This window comes from Nannospalax galili, unplaced genomic scaffold, assembly GCF_000622305.1.
Source record: "Nannospalax galili isolate Female #2095 unplaced genomic scaffold, S.galili_v1.0 scaffold660, whole genome shotgun sequence".
Classification (NCBI taxonomy): Eukaryota; Metazoa; Chordata; class Mammalia; order Rodentia; family Spalacidae; genus Nannospalax; species Nannospalax galili.
In genome coordinates this window covers 848,960-875,175 of record NW_008349073.1, presented here as the reverse complement: position 1 = coordinate 875,175, position 26,216 = coordinate 848,960, and the positions used below count along the sequence as shown (strand labels likewise).

Sequence of the window (26,216 nt, the reverse complement as noted above, 5' to 3'; positions counted from 1 at the left end):
CTATACACACATTTTTTAAACATCTACTTATTTACTGTGTGAGTTCGTATATATATGTGTGTGTGCATCTATGCCATGGAACATTTGTGGAGATCAGAAGACAGCTTTCATGAGTTAGTTCTCTCCTTTCACCACATGGGTCCCAGGGCTCAAACTCAGATCCTCAGGCTTGGCTGCAAGCATCTTTACCACTGAGCCATCTTACCAACCCCTAACATTTTAAAAAATACTATTTTTTGATAAAATTGTGTGAAATAATTAATGGCTATATCAATAAAAGAAATTAAGAGCATGCCACTTTGGGCCTCTTGGTTAATCATGGAGATACGACATAAGTAACAATATTTGGTATTGATAAGATCAGGAGGGTGGATACTTACTGTATTAGAAATAGACCTGTGGTGTCCCAAGGCATAAGCCCCACTACAGCCCTGTGTTCGATGGACTTAAGATATGTATGCTGACAGAATTTCATACTTCACACTTCTTTCCTTTTTTATATTTTGGGTCAAAGAACATATCTGATCAGAATTGTCTCAAATCTTGGTGAGTTTGATCTGTGTCAGTGTCACATATTTTCTATCATCCTGTAACTTTATTCTCTTTATTCTGATCCAGGAAGCTCAGAGCCACATTAGATGAATATACTACTCGAGTGGGACAGCAAGCCATTGTTCTCTGCATCTCGCCCTCCAAACCCAACCCGGTCTTTAAGGTGTTTGGCGCAGCACCTCTGGAGAATGTGGTAAGCCATGTCTAAGTTGTGCTCAAGGATGCCCTTTGCTTTCTGTAGGTTTTTGCCTTTTCCTCTTTCCAGTTCAGATGTCAGCATTTCTTTTTATTTCCATTTATTCAGGGGTGGAAGATGGCGACTGGTTTTTAAACTACTTTATGCAGATCAAAACAAAAAAGATCAACCCCCTGGCAATGGGCAGAGACATCTCACTGGTGGTGGTGTTCTTTTATCAGTCAGGGGCAGAGCAGATGCTAGTCCTTTGTTCATCCTAACTCGATGCCTGGCTTAGGGGCCAAAGCTGTTTGATACCTAGGGTACAGAAAATAAAGAATAAGCTTTTTTAAAAATTAAAGAATCATTACTGTTTCTACTTCCATAGCAAGGTATTATACTATACCAGGTACATCAGGGGGGAAAAAAGGCAGTATTTTTTTGCGTTAAGAAACCAATGCAAAGTTGGAGGTGGTGGTACACGCATGCATGCACGCCTTTAGTCCCAGCACTTGGGATGCAGAGGCAGATCTCTGTGAGTTCAAGACCAGCCTGGTCTACATAGTGAGTTCTGGGCCAGCTGGGGCTACAGGGAGACCTTGTCTCAAAAAGAACGAAGGAAAAAAAAAACCAAAAAAACAATGCAAGCTGGGAATGGTAGCCCATGCTTTTAATCCCAGCACTCAGGAGGCAGAGACAGGTGGATCTCTGAGATTTATGTCTGAAACAAAATGCTACATGATTCCGGAATGTTAATCTTTTGAGGCAAACTTAGAAGATCAGATATTTTTTGGGTGTATTTTTAAATTTTTTAAAAATATTTATTTTGGGGTTGGGGATTTAGCTCAGTGGTAGAGCGCTTGTCTAGCAAGCGCAAGGCCCTGGGTTCAGTTCTCAGCTCCGAAGGAAAAAAAAAAGACAAAAAATAAATTTTATTTTTATGTATATGAGTGTTTTGCGTGCATGTATGAAAGTGCATGATGTGCATGCAATGCCCATGCAGGCCAGAAGAAAACATCCTGTTCTGTGGAACTGGAAGCTAGCTGTCTTGTGGGTGCTGGAAACTAAATCAGGGACCTCTGAAAGAGCAGGTGTACTTAGCCACTGAGCCATCTCTCTAGCCCCTGAGTATATGTTTAAAAAATCTCTTTTGCGTTGGCCCAGATGTGTTGACATACACCTTTAATCCCTACACTTGGGAGGCATAAGTAGCTGGATCTCTGAATTTGGGGACAGGTTGGTCTACTCATAGTGAGTCCAGACCAGCCAGAACTACATACCAAGACCCTATCTTTTAAAAAATCATTTTTGGGGAACTGGAGAGATGGCTCAGTGGTTAAGAGCACTGACTGCTCTTGCAGAGGACCTGGCTTCGATTCCCAGCATCTACATAGTGGTTAACCATCCGTAGCTCCAGTTCTAGGGGATCTGATACCCTCTTCTGACTTCTGTGGTCATTTTATGACATGGGTACACTTACATGCAGGAAATGCACTTACATACATAAAATATAAATAAAATATTAAAAAAAAAATCACTTTGGGCATTTTTCAGAAATGTTGGTTTAACACTCTGCTTCGATTCCATAATATAGTTGAATATTTTGATTATAATACATAATTTTCTAAAAAATAGTATTTTTGCTATTGTACACTTATACCTCATTCTGTGACTAAAATAACTGTATCATAAGTACAAGAGTGATCTGCTAAGATTGAAATTGCAGCTATACATGCCTGCAATCCCAGCCCTTAGGGAGTAGAGGCAGGAAAATTGCAATTGTAAGGTTAGCATGAGCTACACAGTGAGATCCTGTCTAAAAAAAACTGAAAGTGAAGAAAAACAAGAAGATTTAAATTGTATTTTGGTGGCTGGAGAGATGGCTCAGCTGTTAAGAACACTGACTGTTCTTGCAGAAGACCCAGGTTTGAATCCCAGCACCCACATGGCAACTAACAACTGTCCGTAACTCCAGTCCCAGGGGATCCGACAGCCTCTTCTGACCTCAGGCATTGCACAACATGGGTGCACTTACCTACATACAGACAATACATGCATACACATAAAACTGAAAAAAATCAATAGCCGGGCATGGTGGCTCACGCCTTTAATCCCAGCACTCGGGTGGCAAAGGCAGGCGGATCTCTGTGAGTTCGAGGCCAGCCTGGTCTCCATAGTGAGTTCAGGTCAGCTGGGACTATAGGGAGACCCTGTCTCAAAAAGACAGAAAAAAAAAAGAATGACATGTGGCCCATAATGTGGTCCAGGCATGGTGGCACACACCTTTAATTCCAGCATTCAGGAGGCAAAAGCAGGCAGGTCTGTCAGTTCTAAGCCAGTCTGGCCTACATAGCAAATTCCAGGTTAGCCAAAGTTACATAGGGAGACCCTGTCTCAGAATAAATATAATAATGATAATAATAATAATAATAATGTGATCTTATGAATAGAAGTTACATGAAGAGGACCAACAAGATGGCTCATCAGGGAAAGGTGCTTGTTATGCAAGCCTGATTACCTGAGTTCAATTTCTGGAACCCACATAAAGGTGAAAGGAAAGAACTAACTCCACAAAGTTGTCCTATGACCTCTGTGTATTCACACACATCACAGACACACAACAATAATAATAAATAAGCAAATCAATATTTTTTAAAAGGAGTTACGTGGAGAACCTAGACAAATATTCTAAAGTTACTCATTGAAAAATACAAATAAAAATTTGGGGAAGTTAAAGTTGTTTCATCCTGGGAATGCCTTCTACTACAAATGGAAATCTTATCTGACCTTGTAACCAAAGTTAATCTTATGTTTTGACATCATTTAACACTCTGAGCTTATTTACAGTGTAAATAATCTTTTTCTTAAAAGATATTAATTGGGGCTGGACAGAGGGCTCAGCAGTTAAGAGAACTGACTCTTTTGCAGAGGACCCGGGTTTGATTCCCAGCACCCACATGGTGGCTACAAACCATCCTTAACTCCAGTTCCAGAGGAATCCAAAGCCCTCTTCTGACCTCTGCTGCATTGCACGACACGGGTGCACTCACATACATGCAGGCAATACACTCATAGACATAAAATAAAAATAGTAAATAAAATATATTTTTTAATTTATTTAATGTATACAAGTATGTTGCCTGCATGTGGGTGAGTGCACCCGTGTTGTACAGTGCCTGAGGAGGTCAGAAGAGGGTGTTGGATCCCCTGGAACTGGAGTTAAGGACGTCCTGAACTGCCATGTTTTTTTCTGGGAATCGAACCAGGGTCCTCTGTAAGATCAGTCAGTGCTCTTAACTACTGAGCCATCTCACCAGCCCCCAGTGTAAACAATCTTAATAGGCCTTGGGCTCATCTTGTAAGATTTAATCCCTCATGACCCATTCTTGCCACTGACAGAATAGTGTATATTTGTGTGAATGTTGTGAAAATATCAGTGCTGAAAGCAACAAATTATCCTCAGTTTATATTGCACACAACAGGTGGGAGAAGATCATAATAGCTGTTTGTAGTTGTGTATGCTGTTCTGGGTCAATGGGTGGGGGTCAGAAAGGAAAAATCCTTCCCTGATACACAGGTCCTCTTTTCCCATATTATGCTGGATGCAGTGTTCAGTAAATACAGAGCAAGTCTTTTGTTTGCAAGAACAGCTCCAAGAGACCTCAGAAGAACAAGTTCTGAGAACAGATTAGGCTCACTATTGATTTTTGTTTCTTGACCTGGAACTCACTATGTAGACCAGGCTGGCCTTGAACTCACAAAGATCTTCCTGTCTCTGCCTCCCTAGTCCTGGGACTACAGGCTTGCACAACCACGCTCAGCTCACTCTTAATTTTAAGCAATGCCAAAAGACTGTCTTTTTTCAGGCACCACTGTATTATAGCATCTTTCCACCACATTTTTTGTTGTTTTTGTTTTTTGAGACAGTGTCTCACTGTGTACCTCTGACTGACCTTGAACTTGAGATGTAGACCAGGTTGGGTTTGGACTTACAGAGCTCCACCAGCCTCTGCCTCCTAAGCACTGGGATTAAAGGCGTGTACTGCCACACTAGGCTCTGCCACTTTAAAATTTTTTTATGTCCCATGAGTGTTATGCCTGCATGCATGTAAGTGCACCTGTGTTATGCAGTGCCTGTGGAGAACAGAAGAGGGTGTTGGATCCCTTGGAACTGGAGTTACAGATGGTTGTTAGCCACCATGTGGTTGCAGGGATTCGAACCTGGATCCTCTGCAAGAACAGCCACTGTTCTTAATGGCTGAGACATCCCTTCAGCATACTTAATAAAACCTTTTTGTATTAGAAACCAGTATAAAACTGAACTAGTAGAGTCATAATGAATCTAAAAGAAGTTTGTGTGTTTTTCTTCATCCCTTTAGTTGGAGGATTCTACAGCTGCGGAAGTTGGACTGGTTACTTTTCTGGGTGCATGGAGTGGTGTATGGGGGGTCTTCCCTTTTTGAGCCTCACAATGAGATGCCACATTTTTAGTCATACTTAGCTCTAGTTTGTAATTAGATACTCATCTTTGTAATTACTTTTGTTTTATAACTTGACTATTTGTCAGTGTTCCTTATGACATCTCCTTTTAAATATTTTATTTGGGACAAAGACAGTCAACTTTAATTAATTTCTACTGCTTCCCAGTGAGGAAGATATTGTTATCCTTATTTTACTCATTTTCCCACATGTGCCTGGAATAGCACAGCTATTGGAACTGTGACCCGTAATTTGTTCACCATTTCCCCCAGCCCTTCCTTAGCATAGTGCCTAGCATACACTGGAAGGGCTGGAGAGATGGCCTAGGGGTTAGGAGCACTGGCTGCTCTTGCAAAAGTCCTAAGTTCAATTCTCAGCACCTACAAGGGCTAACAACCATCTGTAACTCCAGTTCCAGGGGATCCAGTGCCCTCTTCTGACCTCTGAGGACATTACAGGACACAGGTACACTTAAACACATGCAGGCAATACACTCATACACATAAAATAAAAATAATTAATTTTTTTAAAAAAGAGAAGGCTGGGCGTGGTGGCACACGCCTGTAGTCCCAGCACTTGGGAGGCAGAGGCAGACCGATCTCTGGGAGTTCATGGCCAGCCTGGTCTCCAGGGTGACCCTGTCTCAAACGGACAAAAAAAAAAAAAAAAAAAAAAAAAAAAAGAGACAGAATTAAAGACCCAGAACCCAGAAAAGCAGAGCAAAGCAAAGCATAGTGAGAGCTGACCCCCCCCTTTTTTTTTGAGACAGGGTCTCCCTGTAGCCCCAGCTGCTCTGGAACTCACTGTGTAGACCAGGCTGGCCTCGAACTCAGAGATCCTCCTGCCCCTGTCTCCCAAGCACTGGGACTAAAGGCGTGCGCCACCACACCCAACAGCACACACCTTTAATCCTAGCACTCAGGAGGCAGAGGCAGAGGCAGAGGCAGAGAGGCAGGCAGATCTCTGTGAGATAGAGGCCAACCTGATCCACATAGCTACTTCCAGGCCAGCTGGTGCTACAGAGAGACCTTGTCTCAACAACAGCAAAATGAAAAAGCAGAAAAGACCCAGAAGCAGAAAAGGTTTTGCTAGATGCAACGGCTGATAGGAGACTGACCACTTAAAGTAGGAGGAAGGTGAATGGAGTGACCTATGCAGTTTTAAGATATAATGCAATTTTAGAGGACTGAACATTGGGGCCAGATGCTTAGGGTGGGGAATGCATCTCAGAATTGAGAGATCTGGTAGAGTTGAAACATCAGCTTTTTGTGTTTTGAGACAGGGTCTCATTCCTAGTACTGACTGGTCTGGAACTCAATAAGGAGACCAGGCTGGCCTTGAACTCAAAGAGATCCATCAGCCTGTGCCTCTGTAGTACAGGAATTAAAAGTATGTGCCACCACATCCAGCTGAAACACCAGCTTTATAATTCTGGGCAATCTACTACCGCATGCTTAAGTAGAACTACTGGGCTCACCTGAAATTGTCTGGGCTCACCTGAAATTGTTCTATAGCAAATTACTATGAAGCATGCTCTACCAGCAGGTTTTTAAAATTAAGATATCACTAAGGAATTATATAGCACTGATAAGTATTTTTTTAAATATTTTATTTATTATTTTTATTTTAGTGCACCCGTGTTGTGCAATGCCGTGGAGGTCAGAAGAGGGCGTCAGATTTCCCTGGAACTGGAGTTGAGGATGGTTTGTAGCTGCCATGTGGGTGCTGGGAATCAAACCCAGGTCCTCTACAAGAGCAGTCAGTGCTCTTAACCGCTGAGCCATCTCTCTAGCCCTAGCACTGATAAGTTTCAAAAAATACCAGGATATGAACTCTTGGAATTTTACTGTCTTTGACTGTTAGGTATTACCAGCATAATGAAATGTGTTTTTATGATTGTCATTCATTCTTACTAATAGCTTACACCTAAGAATTCAACTCAGTTCATTAAAGACCAGAACCCAGAAGCATAAAAATTCAGAATATAGGAAGTAGAAGCCTATAGAATTGCCTTGGCAACACTAGATGCTCATGTTACAATAAACATGCTGGCAGGGCTAGAGAGATGACTCAGTGGTTAAGAGCACAGGCTGCTTTTGCAGAGGACCCAGCACCCACATGGTAGCTAACAATTGTCTGTAACTTTAGTTCCAGGACATCTTACACCTTCTTCTGTCCTCTGAGGGCATTGTACAACACAGGTGCACTCATACATATAAAATAAAATTAATAAATTTTAAAAAATAGACTGGCAGTAGTCTTTTAAACTTTTTGCATTATGGGTCTGGAGAAGTGGCTCAGTGGTTAAGAGCACTGGCTGCTCTTGCAGGGGACCCAGGTTTGGTTCCCAGCACACACATGCCAGCCAACAACTGTCTATAACTCCAGTTCTAGAAGATCTGAAACCCTCTTCTTACCTCCTTGGGCATTGCACAACTTGGGTGCATTTACACACATGCAAGCAGTACACTCATACACATAAAATAAAATAAATATGATAAATAAAATATTAAAACCTTTTTGTATTAGAAACCAGTATAAAACTGAACTAGTAGAGTCATAGTGAATCTAGAAGTTTGTGTTTTTCTTCATCTCTTTAGTTGGAGGATTCTATAGCTGTAGAAGTTGGACTGGTTATTTTTCTGAGTATGGAGTGGGGTATGGGGGTCTTCCCTTCTTGAGCCTCAATGAGATGCCAGTGAGGAAGTAAGACCACTTAGCAGAAAGCCAGGCTCACACCTTGTTGGAACTTTCTGGCAACATTCATTTTCTCTTCCTTTTTTTTTTTTTTTTTTTTTCTAAGATAATGCCTTAAAGCCTGAGAGCAAATTGATTTCCCATCCCATCTTGTTGCATTTCCATAATTCCATGGCTTTATTATCCCCAGAGGCATCCACATCTCCATTGTGTATTCTAAGTGAATGAGCCCATTTTTGGTGATTGTAGGATCCAGCGTCCACCTCCTCCTGCTCATGATAGAAAAATGTGTGCATGTGCTCTGTGCTCTGTGCTGCTGCTGCTGCTGGACAGCTCTTGTCCTGAGAGACCTTTCACTCAATGGTGAAGAATAGAATCAAGGAACTACACTGTCTGATTCAGACCTGTGTTAGCATTTAGAAAAGCATCTTGGCTTTGAAGGTCACCTCTGTCCCAAGGGATTACCTGAAGGAAGGCGCATGCAACCAGTGGATTCTCTGGCTCAGGCCCTCCTGCTAATGGCATTTTCAGCAGTCAGATACATTTGATATCTCTTGTTTTGTCTGATTCTTTCCCATCTAGCCTCTTAACGCACTTGAATCTCCTGTCTGTGTGATACCTGGCTTTGCCAAAAAGTAGCAATTGTTTGAAATATGTTAGCATTTAGAAATAGTCCTTGGATCTTGAAAAGGATTTTGACAGTTAGCTGCCACATTTAGATGTGACCTGGGACACAACTGGCCTGGGAAGTGCAGAGTAATGAATACCATTCTTGTTAGATTGGAAACAGGACAGTTCTCTGTTGATAGAGAAAACAGGATTTTTAACCAAGAAACAGTATTTCTATAAAACTTTCCCCACTGACGACTTTTCACTGTTGTTACCTATAATTTCAGCATCTTTTCCTTTAATTCTGTCAGTCTGATGTCTTTGAGGCCAGCAAGTATTTTTACCAGCTACCTGCAGGAGTGTTTGTTCTCAGGGCTCTGCAGTGGTTCAAGGAGACCAGCCCCACCCACTCTCTTGTTGCTTGGCACCAGTCCTCCTTGCTTGTTGAGCATCTTGTTTACTTCTGCCCTCAATTCCCTGCAGGTGCGAAAGTACAAGAGCATGATCCTGGAAGACCTGGAGTCTGCTCTGGCAGAACACGCCCCTGCGCCACAGGAGGTTAATTCAGAACTGCCACCTCTCACCATCGATGGGATTCCAGTCTCTGTGGACAAAATGACCCAGGTATGGGGCGGGAAGTGAAGAGGAGATGCAAAGGCAGGAGGTGCTGGTGTGGGAGGGCCTCTCATCACTTCTTAGCTTTGTCCTTGGTGATGTGGACTGACATGTGATGGTGAGGCAGTGGCAGCCTTGGAGAAAATGGTGCCAGGAGAAGCTTCCTGGCGAGGTGAATGCATATGTGCTCCTCTCTGCTGACAGTCTTTCCTGACACTTTGTATTAGATAAGGGGCCTTTGTATTAGATAAGGAAACTTTCTACTTGAGGTTAGTTTGAACTGGGGACCATTTAGAAGTCTGAGGCATCACAGTCAAGGCAGAAAGTTCCATCTCTGGTGGAGCCGCTCCTCTGCATGTAATTCTCCGTCGCACCATGTTATTGTCAAGCAAAGCTGCTTCTCCAGAAATTAAAAACAAAACTTAGCAGGGCACTTCTGAGTTATTCATTCCCTCCCTCTTCCTCTGAGAAGTCACATGAATCAGCATGCCTGGGTGCTGGCTCCTTTTATGGTTCTCTTGTTTAAAAGTGATAACATGATCAAAGACCAAACACTTTCTAACATGTTTTCCCACTGTATTTATCAATGTACTTCTAGCTTGCTAAATCCAGTTATTTTTTTCCCCTTAATTTTATTCAGCATTGCAGTATTTAATATTACCAGCCCCCCCCCCGCCCCGTGTTTTTGGTGAGTCTTACTATATAATCCTGGTTTGCCTGATAAATTTTTGATTTATCTCACCCTACTCCTGTTTTTATGGAGGGTGGGCAGATAGATAAGGGGATATAGACTGAGTTCTAGCTAGTATTCTTATTAGGTACCTATAGTGTTTTAGGTTTTGTTTTGCTTTGTTCTTTTTGAGACAGTCTCCCTCTAACCCCAACTGGCCTAGAATTTGTTATGTAGACTAGGCTAGCCTTGACTGCACAGAGATCTGCATACATCTGCCTCCTGAGTGCTGGGATTAAAGGGGTGTGCCATCATGCCCAGCTTTTTTTTTGCTTATTTTGTTTTAATTTATATGTATGTGTCTGTGTAAACGGATGCCACATGTGTGGGCCCTCGGAGGCCAGTAGAGGGAGTGGGTATATCCACTGGAGCTGGAGTTACAGTCTATTGTAACCCACCTGATGTGGTGAGTTTGATTTTGGTAGAAATGAAACTCAGGTCCTCTGGAAGAGCAGCAAGTGTTCTTAACTACTGAGCCATCACTCTAGCTTCAGGTACCTACAGTTTTCATTTAATCACTAAAAATACTACACAGTTGTGTGAGTGGGTTTTTGTTTTAAAACCACCCTACATAAAGATTAGAAGATGGGCTGGCAAAATGGCTCAGCAGTTAAGAATGAAAACTCTTCTTCTAGAGGACCTGAGTTCAATTCTTAGTACCCATGCTGGTGGCCCACAATTGCCTATAACTCCAGCCAGAGAGCTGCATTGTTTCTTGAAGAATATTTAAGCAGTAATTATGCGGCCAGCAAGATGACTCTGTGGGTTAGAGTGACTTGAGTTTAATTTCTAGAACCCACATGGAGAGAACCAACTCCCATAAGTTGTCCTCTGATCCTTCCGCATTAAATAAATACAGAAATATAGAACTATAAACAAATAAATGTTTGAAAAAAAAGAAAGAAAAGAAAATGGCTGGATAGATGGCTCAAGGGTTAAGAGCACTGGCTCCAGAGGACCCAAGTTCGATTCCCAACATCCACAAGGCAACCAGCAACTATCTGTAACTCCAGTTCTAGGGGATCTGATCCCTCTTCTGGCCTACACAGGCCTTGCATGACACAGGTGCATTTTCATATATGCAGGCACAACACTCATACACATAAACTAAAAATAAGTAAATTTAAAAAATTAAACATAAATAAGGTTTTTTTTCTGTCTTTTTGAGATAGGGTTTCCCTGTAACCCTAGCTGGCTTGGAACTCGCTATGGAGAGCAGGCTGGCCTTAATTGCACAGAGGTCCTGCCTGCCTCTGCATCCTGAGTGCTGGGAATAAATGTGTGGCTGCCACACCCAGCTAATGATTGAGAATTTGATGGTAGAAAGTCAGTTCTCTTTCCACAGTCTCATGTTTTTGGGAGGTTGTAAATCTTTGGGAGAGATCTATTCAGAGACACAGACAGAGATTGTGTTATAGAAGAATCACCTCTAAAAAGACCTGCCCAGTATTACTATTTGAAATCTGCTCCTCATTCCCTTGTCTCTGCCCTCCACCCTTTGAACTCTACTCTCACTGGGGCAGTCTTTGTTGCTCTAATAGTCCCTTGGAGCAATGATGCAATAGGGCAGTAATTCTTCACTAGTTCCAAGAAAGCCTTCTGAATCATCTGCACAGGTCGCTGCTTTGTTAGGAAGAAGTTAGTCACAGAGTTTGACATGTTCTACTTAGAAAACATTCGATGTGTTGTCAGTTTGGATTTTTGAGGGTTTTATTTTGTTTTGACAAAGCATAGATTTGGTCTTTTCTACACAAAGAACAAAAACCATTTTTGCTAAATAAGATAGACATGAAAGGAAAATAGCACATGATCTCATGTATGGGAGGTGTTCTCTGATAGGTAAAATCACAGAGAAAGGTGCTAAAGTTAGAGGTTCTAGGGAATGGGGAGTAGAAATGTACTCACTGTTTTCACAAATAGAGTTTTGGGGGTGATAGCAAATAAAATTCTGGAAATAGTGGTGTTGATCATACAACATTGTGAATTTACATAATGTTACCGGAATTGTGCATGTCACATAGTAAACTTTATTATGTATTTATCACAGTAAAATGATGGGATGGGGCTGGAGAGATGGCTCAGCAGTTAAGAACACTGACTGTTCTTGCAGAAGACCCGGGTTTGAATCCCAGCACCCACATGGCAGCTAACAGTTGTCTGTAACTCCAGTTCCAGGGGATCCGACAGACCCTTCTGTCCTCCGTGGGCATTGCACAATATGGGTGCACTTACTTACATGCAGGTATAACACTCATAACACATAAAACAAAAATAATAAATAAAATATTTTTTTAAAAAAGGCTGTGGGGCTGGAGAGATGGCTCAGCAGTTAAGAGCACTAGCTGTTCTTGTAGAGGATGGGTTTCAATTCCCAGCACTCACATGGTGACTAGCACCCATCCATAACTCCAGTTCCAGGAGATCTGACACCGTTTTCTGACCTCCAAGGGTACTGTATGACACGGGTTCACCTACCTATGTGCAGGCAATACATTCATATACATAAAATAAAAAGAATAAACAAAATATTAAACAACAAAAAGCTGGATAAAATCTTTTTTAGTGGTTTCAAAGTTGGCTGTACATCAAATCACCTAGGGAATTTAAAATCTTAATGCATGGGCCACACTCCACACCAGGAAAGTTAGAATCTTTGGGGATGGAATTCAAGGAGCTGTGGTTTTTTTAATTCCTCGGGTTTTGTATTGGTACAGTACACCCCCCACCCACAGGAGGCAGGTCATACGACCCTAATTGCCCTTGAATGCACTATGCACTATATAGCTGGGACTGGCCCAGAACTCCTGACCCTCTTGCCTCTGCTTGGATTATAGATAATGTGCCATTCCACCCCAGCTGTTCTACCAAGCATGAGGTCTATATGGCAAAATGCTGGGTGGAAGAAGCAAGTTGTAAAATATGTACAGTATGGCACCATTTAGTTTTTCTTTAATAACATGAAACTGGGGTCTGCAGAGATAACTCAGTGGTTAAGAGCACTGACTGCTCTTGCAGAGGATCCAAGTTTGATTCCCAGCACCCACATGGTGGCTATGAACTGTCCTTAACTCCAGTTCCAGGGGAATCTGATGCCCTCTTCTGATCTCTGTGGCATTGCATAACAGGGTACACTCATATACATGCAGGCAATACACTCATACACATAAAATTAAAAATAAATAAAATAAATAACAGGAAACTGCCTTTCTAACATATGTTTGTATAAATGGGTGGAACTTGGCGTACAGGGAAGATTGGTCATCCAGCTAAGAACTCTGGACAGAAACTGGACAGGGGTGCTGCAGAGGGCACAGGAGTCTCTGCTTTCGTTCAGGTGATTTTATATATATATATTTGTACAAAAAAAGTAAACTGCTGGGCGTGGTGGCACACGCCTTTAATCCCAGCCTCCAGGAAGCAGAAGCAGGCAGATCTCTGTAAGTTCAAGGCCAGCCTAGTCTACATAGTTTGTTCCAGGCCAGTTGGGGCTATAGGAAGACCCTGCCTCAAAAAGACAAAAAAAAAAAAAAGAAAAAGAAACCAGTATAAGCCAATAGAGTCTGACTAATGTGAGGCCCGTGCAAAGAGAAGGCAAGACTTCAGGGCAACACCTTGAGAGGGTCCTGAGGTTTGAGGGTGAGAAACAGGAGTTAGGCTGGAGAGAAGGCTGAAATCTCTGAACAGAGTTGGTAATACAAATAAATTGAGATAACAAGCAAGGAAATCATTGGGCTTCAGTTCTTTAAATATATACTTAGATATAACTGATCTAGCAACCTGAAATTCAGCATTTCAAATTAAAATAATAACACTGGCCCTGGGAGAGGGCTTGTAGAAGGGGAACGGGTAGAGGGCTTGCCACACAAGTATGAGGACCTAAGTTCAAATCCCTAGAACCCATATAAAGCCAGGCACACCTGTAATTCCAGCCCTCCTACAGTAAGATTGGAGGCAGACAGGAGAATCCCCAGAACTTCATAGGCCAGCTTGCCTGGCATATGCAACAGTGAACAACAAAAGTAGAAGGCGAGGCCCTTCACCCAAGGCTGTCCTCTGACCTCCACACATGTGCCATGACACACGTGACTACCCCCTAACAGAAAGATAAAAGTAAGTAAATAAAATAACATCATATTGTGCAAATCCTCCAGTTTCCCTTCTCTGCTATATTACTGTTTTCCTGTAGGCTTTAGAGAGCTTGCCTTTCTGCATGGTTTGATTTCTGCTGTTTTCTCTTTAAATTTATTACATAGTTGTCCTCAGTGTCTATGGAGGATTTATTCCAGGACACACTGTGGGTACTAAAATCCACTGGTGCTTATGTCCTTATATAAAATGGCACATAGTGTTTGTATGGCATCTGCTCACATCTTTCCATATACTTTAAATTATCTCTACATTACTTAGCATACCACCTAATACAATGTAAGTACTATATAAATAGTTATGAGGCCATATCATCTAGGGGATAAAGACAAGGAAAAAAAGTCTGTACATATTCAGTATAAGTGCCAGGCATGGTGGCACACTACTTTAATCCCAGCACTCAAAAGGTAGAGGCAGGCGGATCTCTGAGTGCAAGGCCAGCCTGGTCTACATAGTGAGTTCCAGGCCAGCTGAGGCTACAGAGAGACCCTGTCTCAAAAAGACCAAAAAAAAAAAAAAAAAAAACAACAAAAAACAAACAAACAAACAAAACCAAAACCCACCAACATTCAGTATAAGTGATTTTTCTTTTTTTCCTGAATATTCGATCCACAGTTCGTTGACTCTGTGGATACATAATTCACAGATACAGAGGACCGACCTATTCTCTGATCACTTCAGAAGAGATGGAGTTGGGACACATGTGTTAATTTGAAGTCCTTTTCTTGTAATTGAGCCTAAATGTCCATCAGAAGCTTCAAAATCCATGGAGCAAAGAGGGAATGAGAGGAGAATGATATTTGGAAATGTGTAAGATAACAAATTGTCAAACAGCAAATAATTGAATTCACAGATGGCAGATATCTGGCAAAGTAAGAATTATGTTTTGTTTCAGTCAGTTTAGGCTATTGTTATATATTCAAATGCTAATAAGGATCAAACCCTGGACCTTGAACATGCTAGACATATATTCTAACATGTGCCACCCAGCCCTCCAATTAGGCTTTTAGAGTTTTAGAAAATCATTCATTTTAAAAAGCATCTGTGGCTTCCGAATACATAGGCACGCGCGCGCGCACACACACACACACACACACACACACACACACACACACACGCACACTGACTTTTCTGAGTCAGGGTGTCTTACAGCCATGCTGGCCTTGAGCTTGTATAGCTAAGGATGACTTTGAACTCCTGATCCTCCTATTTCCATCTCCCAAATGCTGGGATTGCAGGTATGTGCCACCAGGCCCAATTCAGTTTCCACATAATCTTTACCTTTATTTGCCAGTGACATGAATTTGATGTCCCTCCCCCTTTTTTTCTGAGTGTGCTCTAGAAGGTGTAGTCTTTTCTACTGTGCTGGCTTGGGTTAAGTTTACTCACCAAGGTAGGGTGCTTTAGGCCCACATAGAGCCCTAAGTCAGAATGAGAGTGACTAGGCAAGCTTATTCCAGCCCAATTAAAGGACAGCTTGAGAGGTAAGGCCTTACCTTTGCTGATCCTGTTGATTATCTCCCTGTGGATTACAGTCAAACCTTCTTTAACAAGCACATCGAGAAGCTTTGCTTTCCAAAACTCTGTAGTACCAGTAATTAATCCAACTGATAATGAGAACACAGAGCTGAATTCTGGAAAGGAATTATTTAACTCTTTCTATACTGGACAACTAATTTTCCTCTTACAGTCTCTTTAGGTCAGATGTGGTAATGCATACCTGTAATCCTGATACTAGGGAAGCTAAGGCAGGGGGATCCAAGGTTAAAACAGGATGGGCTATATAGCAAGCCTTTAAAAAAAATAAAGGTCTTTTGGGGCTAGAGAGATGGCTCAGTAGTTAAAAGCACTGACTGTTCTTGCAGAAGATCCGGGTTCAAATCCCAGCACACAGATAGCAGCAAACAACCATCCGTAACTCCAGTTCCAGGGGCTCCGACAGCCTCTTCTCTTCTCTGTGGGCACTGCATGACATGGGTGCACTTACACACATGCAGGCATAATACTCATATATATAAAATAAATTAAAAAAATTAAAAAGGTCCTTTAAATTTAATTAAATTTTTGTGCATTTCAAACTATATATATATAAAATATAAAATATATATTAAAGGTGTGCACCACCACACCTAGCTCAAACAATGTGTATTTCTTGATCATACTTAGAACCCCTCCCCATCACATTTCATGCATTGTGTCATAGGCCTATCAAGTCAAGTTTGTATCCCCAAACATCCCTTGGTGTGACTCCATGAACTGGAGCCTGGTCAACCTATCTAGCATCACTCCTTTAAAGAAGACCAGCTCTTTCTCCCACAACAGTGATCGGTTACCAATATTTCTTCAGCTAAGGTTGAGGCTTCTTTCCCATTTCCCCACTTCTGTACTGGGTTTTTGTTTGGTTTGAGTTTGTATGCTATCACCAAAAAGTGTTTAAAAATCATAGCAGGGGCTGGAGAGATGACTCAGCAGTTAAGAGCACTGACTGCTATTCTAGAGAACCCAAGTTTGCTTACCAGTACCCACATGGCAGCTAACAACCATCCATAACTCCAGTTCTGATGCCCTCTTCTGACCTCTGTGTGTTTGCACACACAGATACACTTACATACCTGCAGGCAAAAACACTCATTCACATAAAATAAATAAATAAATAAAATTGATTTTAAGTTTTTTTAATAAAGTCAGTTTATCTCTGTTCAACAGCAGCTAATTCATTCTAATACATTTTTTTCACTGCTTGAAGGTTTCTGCCTGAAAAATTACCCCATTTACATGTTTCCATGTCTCCTGCTTTTCATATTAGCTCCTTCCTAGGAATCTGATTTATCAATGACTAGCACATAAGACATCTTTGATTTGAGTGTCCTGGCTGCATTCTTCCTGTAGTCATGGTTACCCTTGAGTTGCATTCTGACAATTTCCCTTAGTAATCTGCTTGAACTTAAAAAAAAAAAAAGCGTGTGTGTGTGTGTGTGTGTGTCTGTCTGTCTGTCTGTCTGTCTGTCTGTCTGTATGCCATGTGCAGGTGCCTGAGGAGGCCAGAGGATGATGAGGTTGGATCTCCTGGAGCTGGAGTTACAGGCAGTTGTGAGTCACCTGATGTGGGTGCTGGGCTGTGTACTCAGGTCCTCTGGAAGAGCAAGGAGTACTCTTAACTACTGAGTCATATTTCCAGCTCTCTGCTTGTACTCTTTGTTTTTGCTTTTGTACTGCTAGGGATAAAACAGGGCCTTATGTGTTCTAGACAAGTGTGCTACCGTAGGGCTACATTCCTAACCTTCTTGGACATTTGTTAGTGCTCAAAGATCCAGCTCCCTATATATTGTGGGCTGTTAGGTATCAGCTCACAAGGAATTGGCCCAAATTGTTGATTCAGTTTTTCATTGGCTCTTGGCGGGTTTTGTTTTTTTTTGTTTTTGTTTACTTCTCATTCTCAGCCCTTCTTACCCAGAACCATATAAACTGTTTTCTTCTCTTGTACTCATTTTGAAAAACTCGGGATGAATCTCATCTTCAGTACTAGAAATCTATTTCAGACAGTTGCCTATTTCTTTGTATTGGTAGAATAACAGCCTTATTTGCCCAATTTAAAAATAAAATATTGCCAGAAATCATGGCTTACCCCTGCAATCCCAGTACTAAGGAGACTTTGGTAGTAGAATTGCCAAGAGTACCAGGCCAACTCTGGGCTACAGAGTAAATCTCAAAATAATAGACAAATAGACAAATAAATTTTAAAAATCTCATGTCCTTGAAATACTGCTTTTTGGAAGATCACATTTGGCCTTAGAAGCATCATAGCAGATCGAGGATTAAAACTATAATTGGAAGGCTGGTGCTTGGACTCCGTAGTAGAGCACTTTCCTCCCATAGGTGATGCCCAGGGTTCAATCCCCATTACCACAAAACAAAAGATAAAACTGTAACTGGATTTGAGCCATAGTGGTACTGAAGCCTTACTCATTTTTCATCTAGAGTCATTATATTTTGTTTAATAAAAGTTCAACATCTTTTTGTTTTCAAAATGTTTTCCTCTCATTATAAAATCAGAATTATTAGTTGCCAGATGGTTACCATGCATCTATGTGGGATCATAAATGATTCATATGAAACTTTTATGTTTTTTAACTAGTTTATTTATTCATTTTTTAAAATATTTTATTTTTATTTTATGTGTATGAGTGTATTGGCTGCATGTACGTGAGTGCACCCGTGTCATGCAATGCCATGGAGGTCAGAAGAGGGCTTCAGACTCCCCTGGAACTAAAGTTAAGGACGTTCGAGCCATCATGTGGGTGCTGCGAATCGAACCCGGGTCCTCTGCAAGAGCAGTCAGTGTTTTTAACCCCTGAGCCAACTCTCCAGCCCTTATTTATTATTTTTATTTTGTGTGTATGCCATCTCTCCAGCCTCTCTCTTTTCTTTAAAAATATTTTATTTTGTATGCAACTTCTTATAAGCTAAGCACTCAACTTAGTAACAAAAGTTATGTATGAATACTATAGCAGTTTTTAAGAAAAAATGGCTGGTGATTGAGTGATAATAAAGAACTACTATAAATTGGAACTGGAGAGATGTCTCAACAGTTAAGAGCACTGCCAACTCTTGCAGAGTCCCAGGTTTGATTCCCAGCACCCACGTGGTGGCTAACAACAATCTATAACTCCAGTTCCGGGGATCAAATGCCCTTTTCTGACTTTCACAGGAATTGCATGACATGGGTGCACTAAAACACATGCAAACAATATATTCATATACATAAAATAAAAATAATAAATAAAAAAATTTTTTGGTCTTTTTGAGACAGGGTCTTCCTGTAGCCCCGGCTGGCCTTGAACTCACAGAGATCTGCCTGCCTTTGCCTCCCAAGTGCTAGGATTAAAAGCATGCACCACCATACCTGTGTCATGCAGTGTCACAGAGGTCAGAAGAGGGCTTCAGATTCTGCTGGAACTGGAGTCAAAGACAGTTCATAGCCGCTATGTGAGTGCTGGGAATTGAACCCGGGTCCTCGCAAGAGCAGTCAGTGCTCTTAACCACTAAGCCATCTCTCTAGCCCCCAAATAAAATATTTTTTAAAACTATAAATTGTGTGTGTGTGTGTTGTGTGTGTGCGCTTGTGTGTATATACGTGCCATCACTCCAAATTGACACCTGTATGTTTGCCAAATTATAACTGTGAGCTCATGTTCATGTTGCTAGAACTGAACTCAGGTGCAGTAGTCAATATATATTTCACAAAGAATGTAGGACTTGTGGGCATTAAAGAATGAGTGGTGAGGGACTAGAGAGATTGCACATTGGTTAAAAGTATCAGCTGCTCTTGCAGAGGACTTGGATTTTGTTCCCAGCACCCTCATGGTGACTAACAATCATCTGTAACTCCAGTTCCAGGGGATCCTATAACCTTTTTCTGGCTTCCCTGGGCATTGCATGACATGGATGCACTTATATACATATAGGCAAAACACTTATACATAATAAAAGTAATAATTTAAATAAAAGTACAAGTGGTGATTAGCTCAGCATAGTGGCACACTCCTCTAATTTTGGCATGTGGGAGGTAGAGGCCAGAAGATCATGATTTCAGGCTAGCCTGGATTACATAGTGATTTTGTGGCAAGCCTAAACCCTGTCTCAAAAACAAAGTAAAAGAACAATGAGTGTTTGAGTGGTGGAATTGGAAAAGTTACATGAGGGGACAGTTCAGGAAGAAAACAAAGCAAAAGACAGAAAAGATGGAATGAAGTTAGCAGTGCAAGACACTATATGGAACTGGGCATGGTGCTCACGCCTGTTGTCCCAGCACTTGGGAGGCAGAGGCAGGAGAATCTCTGTGAGTTCTAGGCCAGCTGGGGCTATAGAGAGATCCTGTTTCAAAAAGACACTATATGGAGACTTGCCTAGAGGGAATTAGTAGGAATTGAATGTGGAGTGAGGCCATGTTATGGTGGGCTTAAGAAACTGTACAGGAGGGATCTAGTTTGTTAATAAAGGCCATTTAAAAGGTTTTCTAGCTTCGGATCTATGTAGTATTATCTGGCAAGGATATTTGGGATAAGAGAAATGGGAAAATTAGAGTTGCATGCACACACACACGCGCGCGAGCACACACACACACACAGATAACTGAAAGATATACTAAGCTTGGAGTAAAAGTGGGATCCGAGAAGGAATGGACATTGTAGGCATTTCAAAGAAGAGAGACGTGGGCTTACCATGAATGACTAGATGGGCACTGAAAGCAAAAGGTAAAGATAGCCAAGCTTTGAACTCAAGGGGGTGGGTTTCTACGGGCACAGACAAAAACTGAAAAGACAAGTAGTTAGAGGAAGTGAAGAGGCTGATCCTGTGCCCACATGTCAAGCCGCCAGTGAGTTAATTCAGTAGAGAGCCTGGAATGAGAGCCAAAGCAAGATGGAAGCACAGAGGTGTCCACAGCCTGGTGTAAGAATAACCCAGAAGTGCAGAGCATAGGGAACTATGCTACTTGTAGATGGAAAGATCTGAAGTAGAGCAGTTGTGAGCCCTGGAAAATAGATACGTTCAGTTGGATTTGAGCTCATTGTCAACCTCAGGTTCTCCAGCATGTTCTCTCTAAACACTTTAGTATTTTGTTAATTTTTGTTTGTTTTGGATTTTTTTTTTTTTTGAGACAGGATCTCCCTGTAGTCCCAGCTGGTCTGGAACTCACTATGTAGACCAGGCTGGCCTCGATCTCACAGAGATCCATCTGCTTCTGCCTCCCGAATGCTGGGATTAAAGATGCGTGCTACCACACCTGGCCTGTATTTTGTTAATCTTGAGACAGCCTTCTTGTTTCATTTCCTCCAGACTTTCCTGTGTGTGAATATAAAGAACTTTCCTTTTTTGGAGAGTATTAATGGGACCAAAAGGGGAGCTTTTAAAATGTTTATGTTATCAGTTTATTTAATTTATGCATCTAAGAAGGCTTTTTGTATATGAAGAATGTAAATGTGTGTGGGAGAATAAGCCCTTTTCTGCTCTGTGTATCCGAGACTAGAAAAGACATGCCTGAGAAATCAGGATAAAGGGGAAAAAAAATGACTTTGAGATGCACTTTCTTAAAATAACTGAAGGAATGACCTCATAAGGCAGCTGATGGCATGGGTCTGCAAATGGATACATCTCTGTTAGCCTGAAGACTGATGCTGCAGAACCAAATATATATGGATTGTTTTATATCATACCCTGTAGGTAGGAGACAGTCTGGGTAGGGGGAACTTAGGAAGACAGGTAAAGTGGCATGATTGGCACAAGAATTAAGGAGGCCTGTCTTTATTACATAAACATAGATGATTTGGGTTCATGGTTCCCTGCTGTGTAATAATTTATATTATCTTCTGGTATAATATTCGGTGTTTATTATAAGAACTGTAAGAACACTTGATAGATATGATCTTCAGCATTAAAGTGTTGATGTACCACCTCCCCCTGCTCCCATGCACAGACAAGCCTTTCTTTTATGTGTATACCTGTATTGCCTGCTTGTAGGTAAGTGCACCTGTGTTGCGCACTACCCTAGAAGGTCAGAAGAGGCCGCCGGATCCTCTGGGACTGGAGTTATGGACAGTTGTTAACTGCCATGTGGGTGCTGGGATTCGAACCCGGATCTTCTGCAAGAACAACCAGTGTTCTTAACCACTGAGCCATCTCTCCAGCCCTAAGATTCTAACTTTATGAATTACTTTTCATGCCACAAATCAGTATCATTGTTGAAGAATATTCACAGCACAGACTCCTCTTCTCCCTAGCACATAACACTGGTTACTATGCCAGGAAATAAGTATGGCAGTCAAGTGTGGTTTAAACCTGGTTTGTGGAGCTAGAGAAATGGCTCAGCAGTTAAGAGCACTGACTGCTCATGTAGAGGACCTGGGGTCAGTTCCCAGCATCCATGGACATGGCAGCTACAACCCATCCTTAATTCCAGTTTCAGAGGAATCCAACGCCCTCTTCTGACTTCCTCAGCATTGCATGACACGGATGCACTCACATACATGCAGGCAATACACTCATGAACATAAAATAAAAATAATAAAATATATATTTTAAAAAAAATGGTTTGCCCTGAGTTAGCTTTGTAAAATAAAACTGAAGACCATAATATATTTAAAGTCACACAAGCATCACTGCATCTACATCTTAGCCCAGCTTTCACAGAACTTTGTAGAAGAGTTTGGGACTTATTTTCACCTCTTATTAACTGGAAAGCCAATATATTTTCATATATTTTATAATCATCCACCTTAAAGGATTCTTTTTAATGTTTCTAATAGAACATCATTTGATTCTCTGAGTTTTCCTGGTACAGAGTCATCTCATCTACAGGTGATGACTGGATCTGCTACTCAGCTCTTACTCAATTGTCTCTTTGATTACCACCTACAGAACAATTTTAATAACACCTTGACATGGACAGTTAATACATGGAAACTGTAGAAGAGGCATAAACTCCAGTGCCAGTAGTATCTCTGGAGGCAGAAGTCAAGCTTAGAGATAGACATTGCCCTTTTAGGAACAAGTCAGGGGCTGGAGAGATGGCTTAGAAACTTAGAGTACTTGCTGCTCTTTTAGAGAACCCAGGTTCAGTTTCCAACATCCATATGGCTGCTTACAATTGTCTGTAGCACCAGTTCCAGGAGATCTAACACCCTCTTCTGGTCTCTGTGGACAACAGGCATGGATGTGATGCATATATACATACATTCAGAGAAACACTCAAACACATAAAATAAAAAAATCTTTTTTTTTTTTTTAAATAGAACAAATCGAGCCTGGAGTGGTTTTGCATGCCTTTAATCCCAGCAGAGGCAGGCGGATCTTTGTGAGTTCAAAGCCAGCCTGGTCTACATAGCAAGTTCCAGACCAACTGGAAAGAGAGAGAGAGAGAGAGAGAGAGAGAGAGAGAATGAGAGAGAGAATCTACAAAATGTAGTTTTTAAAAAAGGCTTATTTTATGTGTATGAATGCTTGCTTGCATGTGTGTATATGTACCACGTATGTGCCTGGTACCCACAGAGGCTAGAAGAGGGCATCAGATCCCTTGGAACTGGAGTTACAGGCAATTGTGTGCTACCACGTGGGTGCTGGGAACTAAAACCCAGGTTCTCTAGAAAGGCAGCATGTGCTTTATATGCTGAGCCAGCTCTCTAGCCCCAGAATGCAGCTTTTGAGGCCTCCTTAACCAAAGATTGTATCCTTCTCAATCATCCATGAAGCAGTAGTAACCTGTAGGAAACAGTGGGTTCTCAGCAGTCACATTTGAAATTTTCTGGCGCCCTCTGGAAGGATCTTGTTTCATGATCTCAGGGTTTGGTAGGGGCCACAAGTATACCCCAGGTGTCATTCGTGAGTGCATTGTGATGACCACACTCTTCTCTTTCAGGCCCAGCTCCGGGCATTTATCCCAGAAATGCTCAAGTACTCCACAGGTCGGGGGAAACCAGGCTGGGGGAAAGAAAGCTGCAAGCCCATTTGGTGGCCAGAAGACATCCCATGGGCAAATGTCCGCAGTGACGTCCGCACAGAAGAGCAAAAACAGAGGGTGAGAGTTCTCTGATCCAAGTTGCCCATTTCATTGCCATTCTGAATCAGTTGCCTCAGCTTTCATCATGTCTGCTTTTTATGCTAGAAAGGCTAACAACATTTATAGACTAGTCAAACCTGTCCCTCCAAAGAAGTTTGATATTCTCTGATGTTCAGCCTTCCTCAGTCGTTGTTCCATTGCTCTACAGAGAAAGATGTAGAAGGGCTCTGAATTTTATACTTTGTCTCCTCATAATTACCCTTTGTAAAAGCTTTAATTTTATGAGGTGTTTGAGAAAACCAAAGAAACTGAAAGTAAAAGTATTAGTCATTTGAAAGCTTAGAAATGTTCTTATTTCTGATTAGCAAGAGTCACTGTTGAGATGGGCAGGGTAGCACATATATGTAACTTAGGAGGCTGAGGCAGGAAAATCTCAAGTTCTCAAGGGCCAACCTGAGCTACATAATGAGTTATAGGCAACTTGGGCCATAACAAGACCCTGCCTCAAAATATACAAATTAACAAAAAGAATCACTATTGAAATAAGTACAGAATTAGAGGGGAAGTGTGCCAGGTGAGTATGTTGGTGTCAAAACTTTAAGAAGAAAGACTGTCCATGCATGGTAGTGCATGTCTTTAATGCTAGCACTCAGGAGACACAGGTAGGCAGATCTCTGTAAGTTCAAGGCCACCCTGGGCTACATAGTGAGGTTAGCTGGAGCTATAGGGGAGACCTGTCTCAAAAAGACTAAACTATTTGAGAGTTTGCCCTCCGATTAGAGTAGAACATAAAAGGTAAACCAGATCTTGGAAAGCAGGGGAGAAGTCATCTTTGGTACTTGGTATTCAGTTTCTTTGTGCAAGAATCAGTCTGGAGAAAATCCTAAGAGACTGATTCTATACAAGGTTTGATAAATATAGAGCTGATTATTCCATAGTGGGACTAAATACCAAAGTTCTTTGTGGTTTTATGTGTCTTTTGGTGACAGGTTTCATGGACCCAGGCATTACGGACCATAGTTAAAAATTGTTATAAGCAACATGGTCGAGAGGATCTTTTGTATGCTTTTGAAGATCAGCAAACACAAACGCAGGCTACCACCACACACAGTATAGCACATCTTGTACCATCACAGACCGTAGTACAGACCTTCAGCAACCCTGATGGCACCGTCTCGCTCATCCAAGTGAGTAAGCCTCATGGCTCAAGGGAGGTGGGTGAGTGGAATCTCACCTCAGTGGAGTTTTCTTGTGTAGATTCCTCTGAGCATCATACAGCTACTCTAGCTCCCTTCCTTAAAGGTAACTTCCGAACAGTATTTTATTTATTCATTTTTATTTTGTTGTGGTGCTAGGAATGGAACCCAGGGCCTCACCCACACTAGCAAATCACTCTACCACATGGTCATATCTCATCTTCAGCCTTCGAACAGTATTTTACATTGTTTGCACTTTGTTTAATTCAGAGCTATATAAGTAGCTTTTGTGGACATTTTCAAAAAAAGCACTTGAAAATTACTTCTTGGCTGGGGATGCACTGTAGTGATAGAGTGCTTACTTAATTAGTACAAGTCTTCAATTGCACTGGCTTCAGTCCCTAACACTGCAAACAAAAAAGAAAGAAAGACAAGGATGGAGGGAAGAAAGGAAGAAAAGAGGTAGATGGTTAGGAGTAGTAGATGGATAGAAAGGTAAATAGGTAGTCAGGGAAATCTCATCTCTTCTGAAGTGAAACATAGTTGATTGACAGAAGAGGAGTCTCTGAAGTTCAGATTGGGATGGGAGCATAATGTTGGTTGACTGGTACTAAGCTTTAGAGTGAAATTTGAAAGCTCTTACTGATTTGGTTGAAGTAAAATTCTGAAACTCATGCTAATCTCTGAGAAATGATTTTCCTAATTCGGTTCATGTCACAAGGCATATTAATCATTACATTACCTATGTCGAATTTGGGGTTTGTTGAGTCTTAGCTTATGAGTAAGGACTGGGCAAAAGGGTCCATCCACTAACACTTGCACTTCCTGTTTTTCTTAGGTTGGTACAGGGGCAACAGTAGCCACATTGGCTGATGCTTCAGAACTGCCAACCACAGTCACTGTTGCCCAAGTGAATTATTCTGCTGTGGCTGATGGAGAGGTAAGAAAGGATTCTGTATGCATCTGTTGAAATATGTGGGTAAAGCTGGGCATGGTGGCACACGCCTTTAATCCCAGCACTCTAAGCTCAGCACTCAGGGAGGCAGAGGCAGGTAGATCTCTTGTGAGTTAAAGGCCAGCCTGGTCTATGTAGTGAGTTCCAGGCCAGTGGAGGCTACAGGGAGACCCTCTCTCAACAACAACAACAACAACAATAACAAAATACTCAGAAGCAATGAGACATTCTCTGAATAGCTTTGCCTCTGGGACTTGGAGCCCTTTCTTTGGAACATGGTGACATACAGGGCACAGATAGTACATATGGCTCCCAACAAATGGGAAGAGAATATGAGCTCAAGCAAACACAGGCAAAAAGCACTGCTTGAAGTCTATAGTGGAAAGTCTTGTTCCTGCCTTCTGTCCAACCTCAAGAAAGTTTTCTCTGTTTCTCTTTCCCACCTCCTTCCATCCTTCTGTGCCTCTCTCCCTTCCTGTCTTTCTTGATACAGCATTGCTATGTAGCCC

General features: G+C 41.6%; 1 protein-coding gene and 1 non-coding gene across 14 annotated transcripts in view; both read left to right on the top strand.

The window, feature by feature from the left end:
- Positions 1 to 26,216, top strand: part of Nrf1 (nuclear respiratory factor 1) — a 128,177-nt gene that overhangs the window by 60,969 nt on the left and 40,992 nt on the right. For all 13 annotated transcript variants that reach the window (XM_029570020.1, XM_029570016.1, XM_008846355.3 and 10 more), the window contains 5 exons: positions 619 to 745; positions 8,996 to 9,136; positions 23,416 to 23,574; positions 24,546 to 24,743; positions 25,591 to 25,692. In XM_029570020.1, the coding sequence (XP_029425880.1) occupies positions 619 to 745; positions 8,996 to 9,136; positions 23,416 to 23,574; positions 24,546 to 24,743; positions 25,591 to 25,692 (727 nt within the window). The remainder of the gene's footprint in view (positions 1 to 618; positions 746 to 8,995; positions 9,137 to 23,415; positions 23,575 to 24,545; positions 24,744 to 25,590; positions 25,693 to 26,216) is intronic.
- LOC115072578 lies at positions 917 to 1,058 on the top strand. Its single transcript, XR_003851623.1, has one exon. It is a non-coding gene; the product is annotated as a small nucleolar RNA SNORA48 (small nucleolar RNA).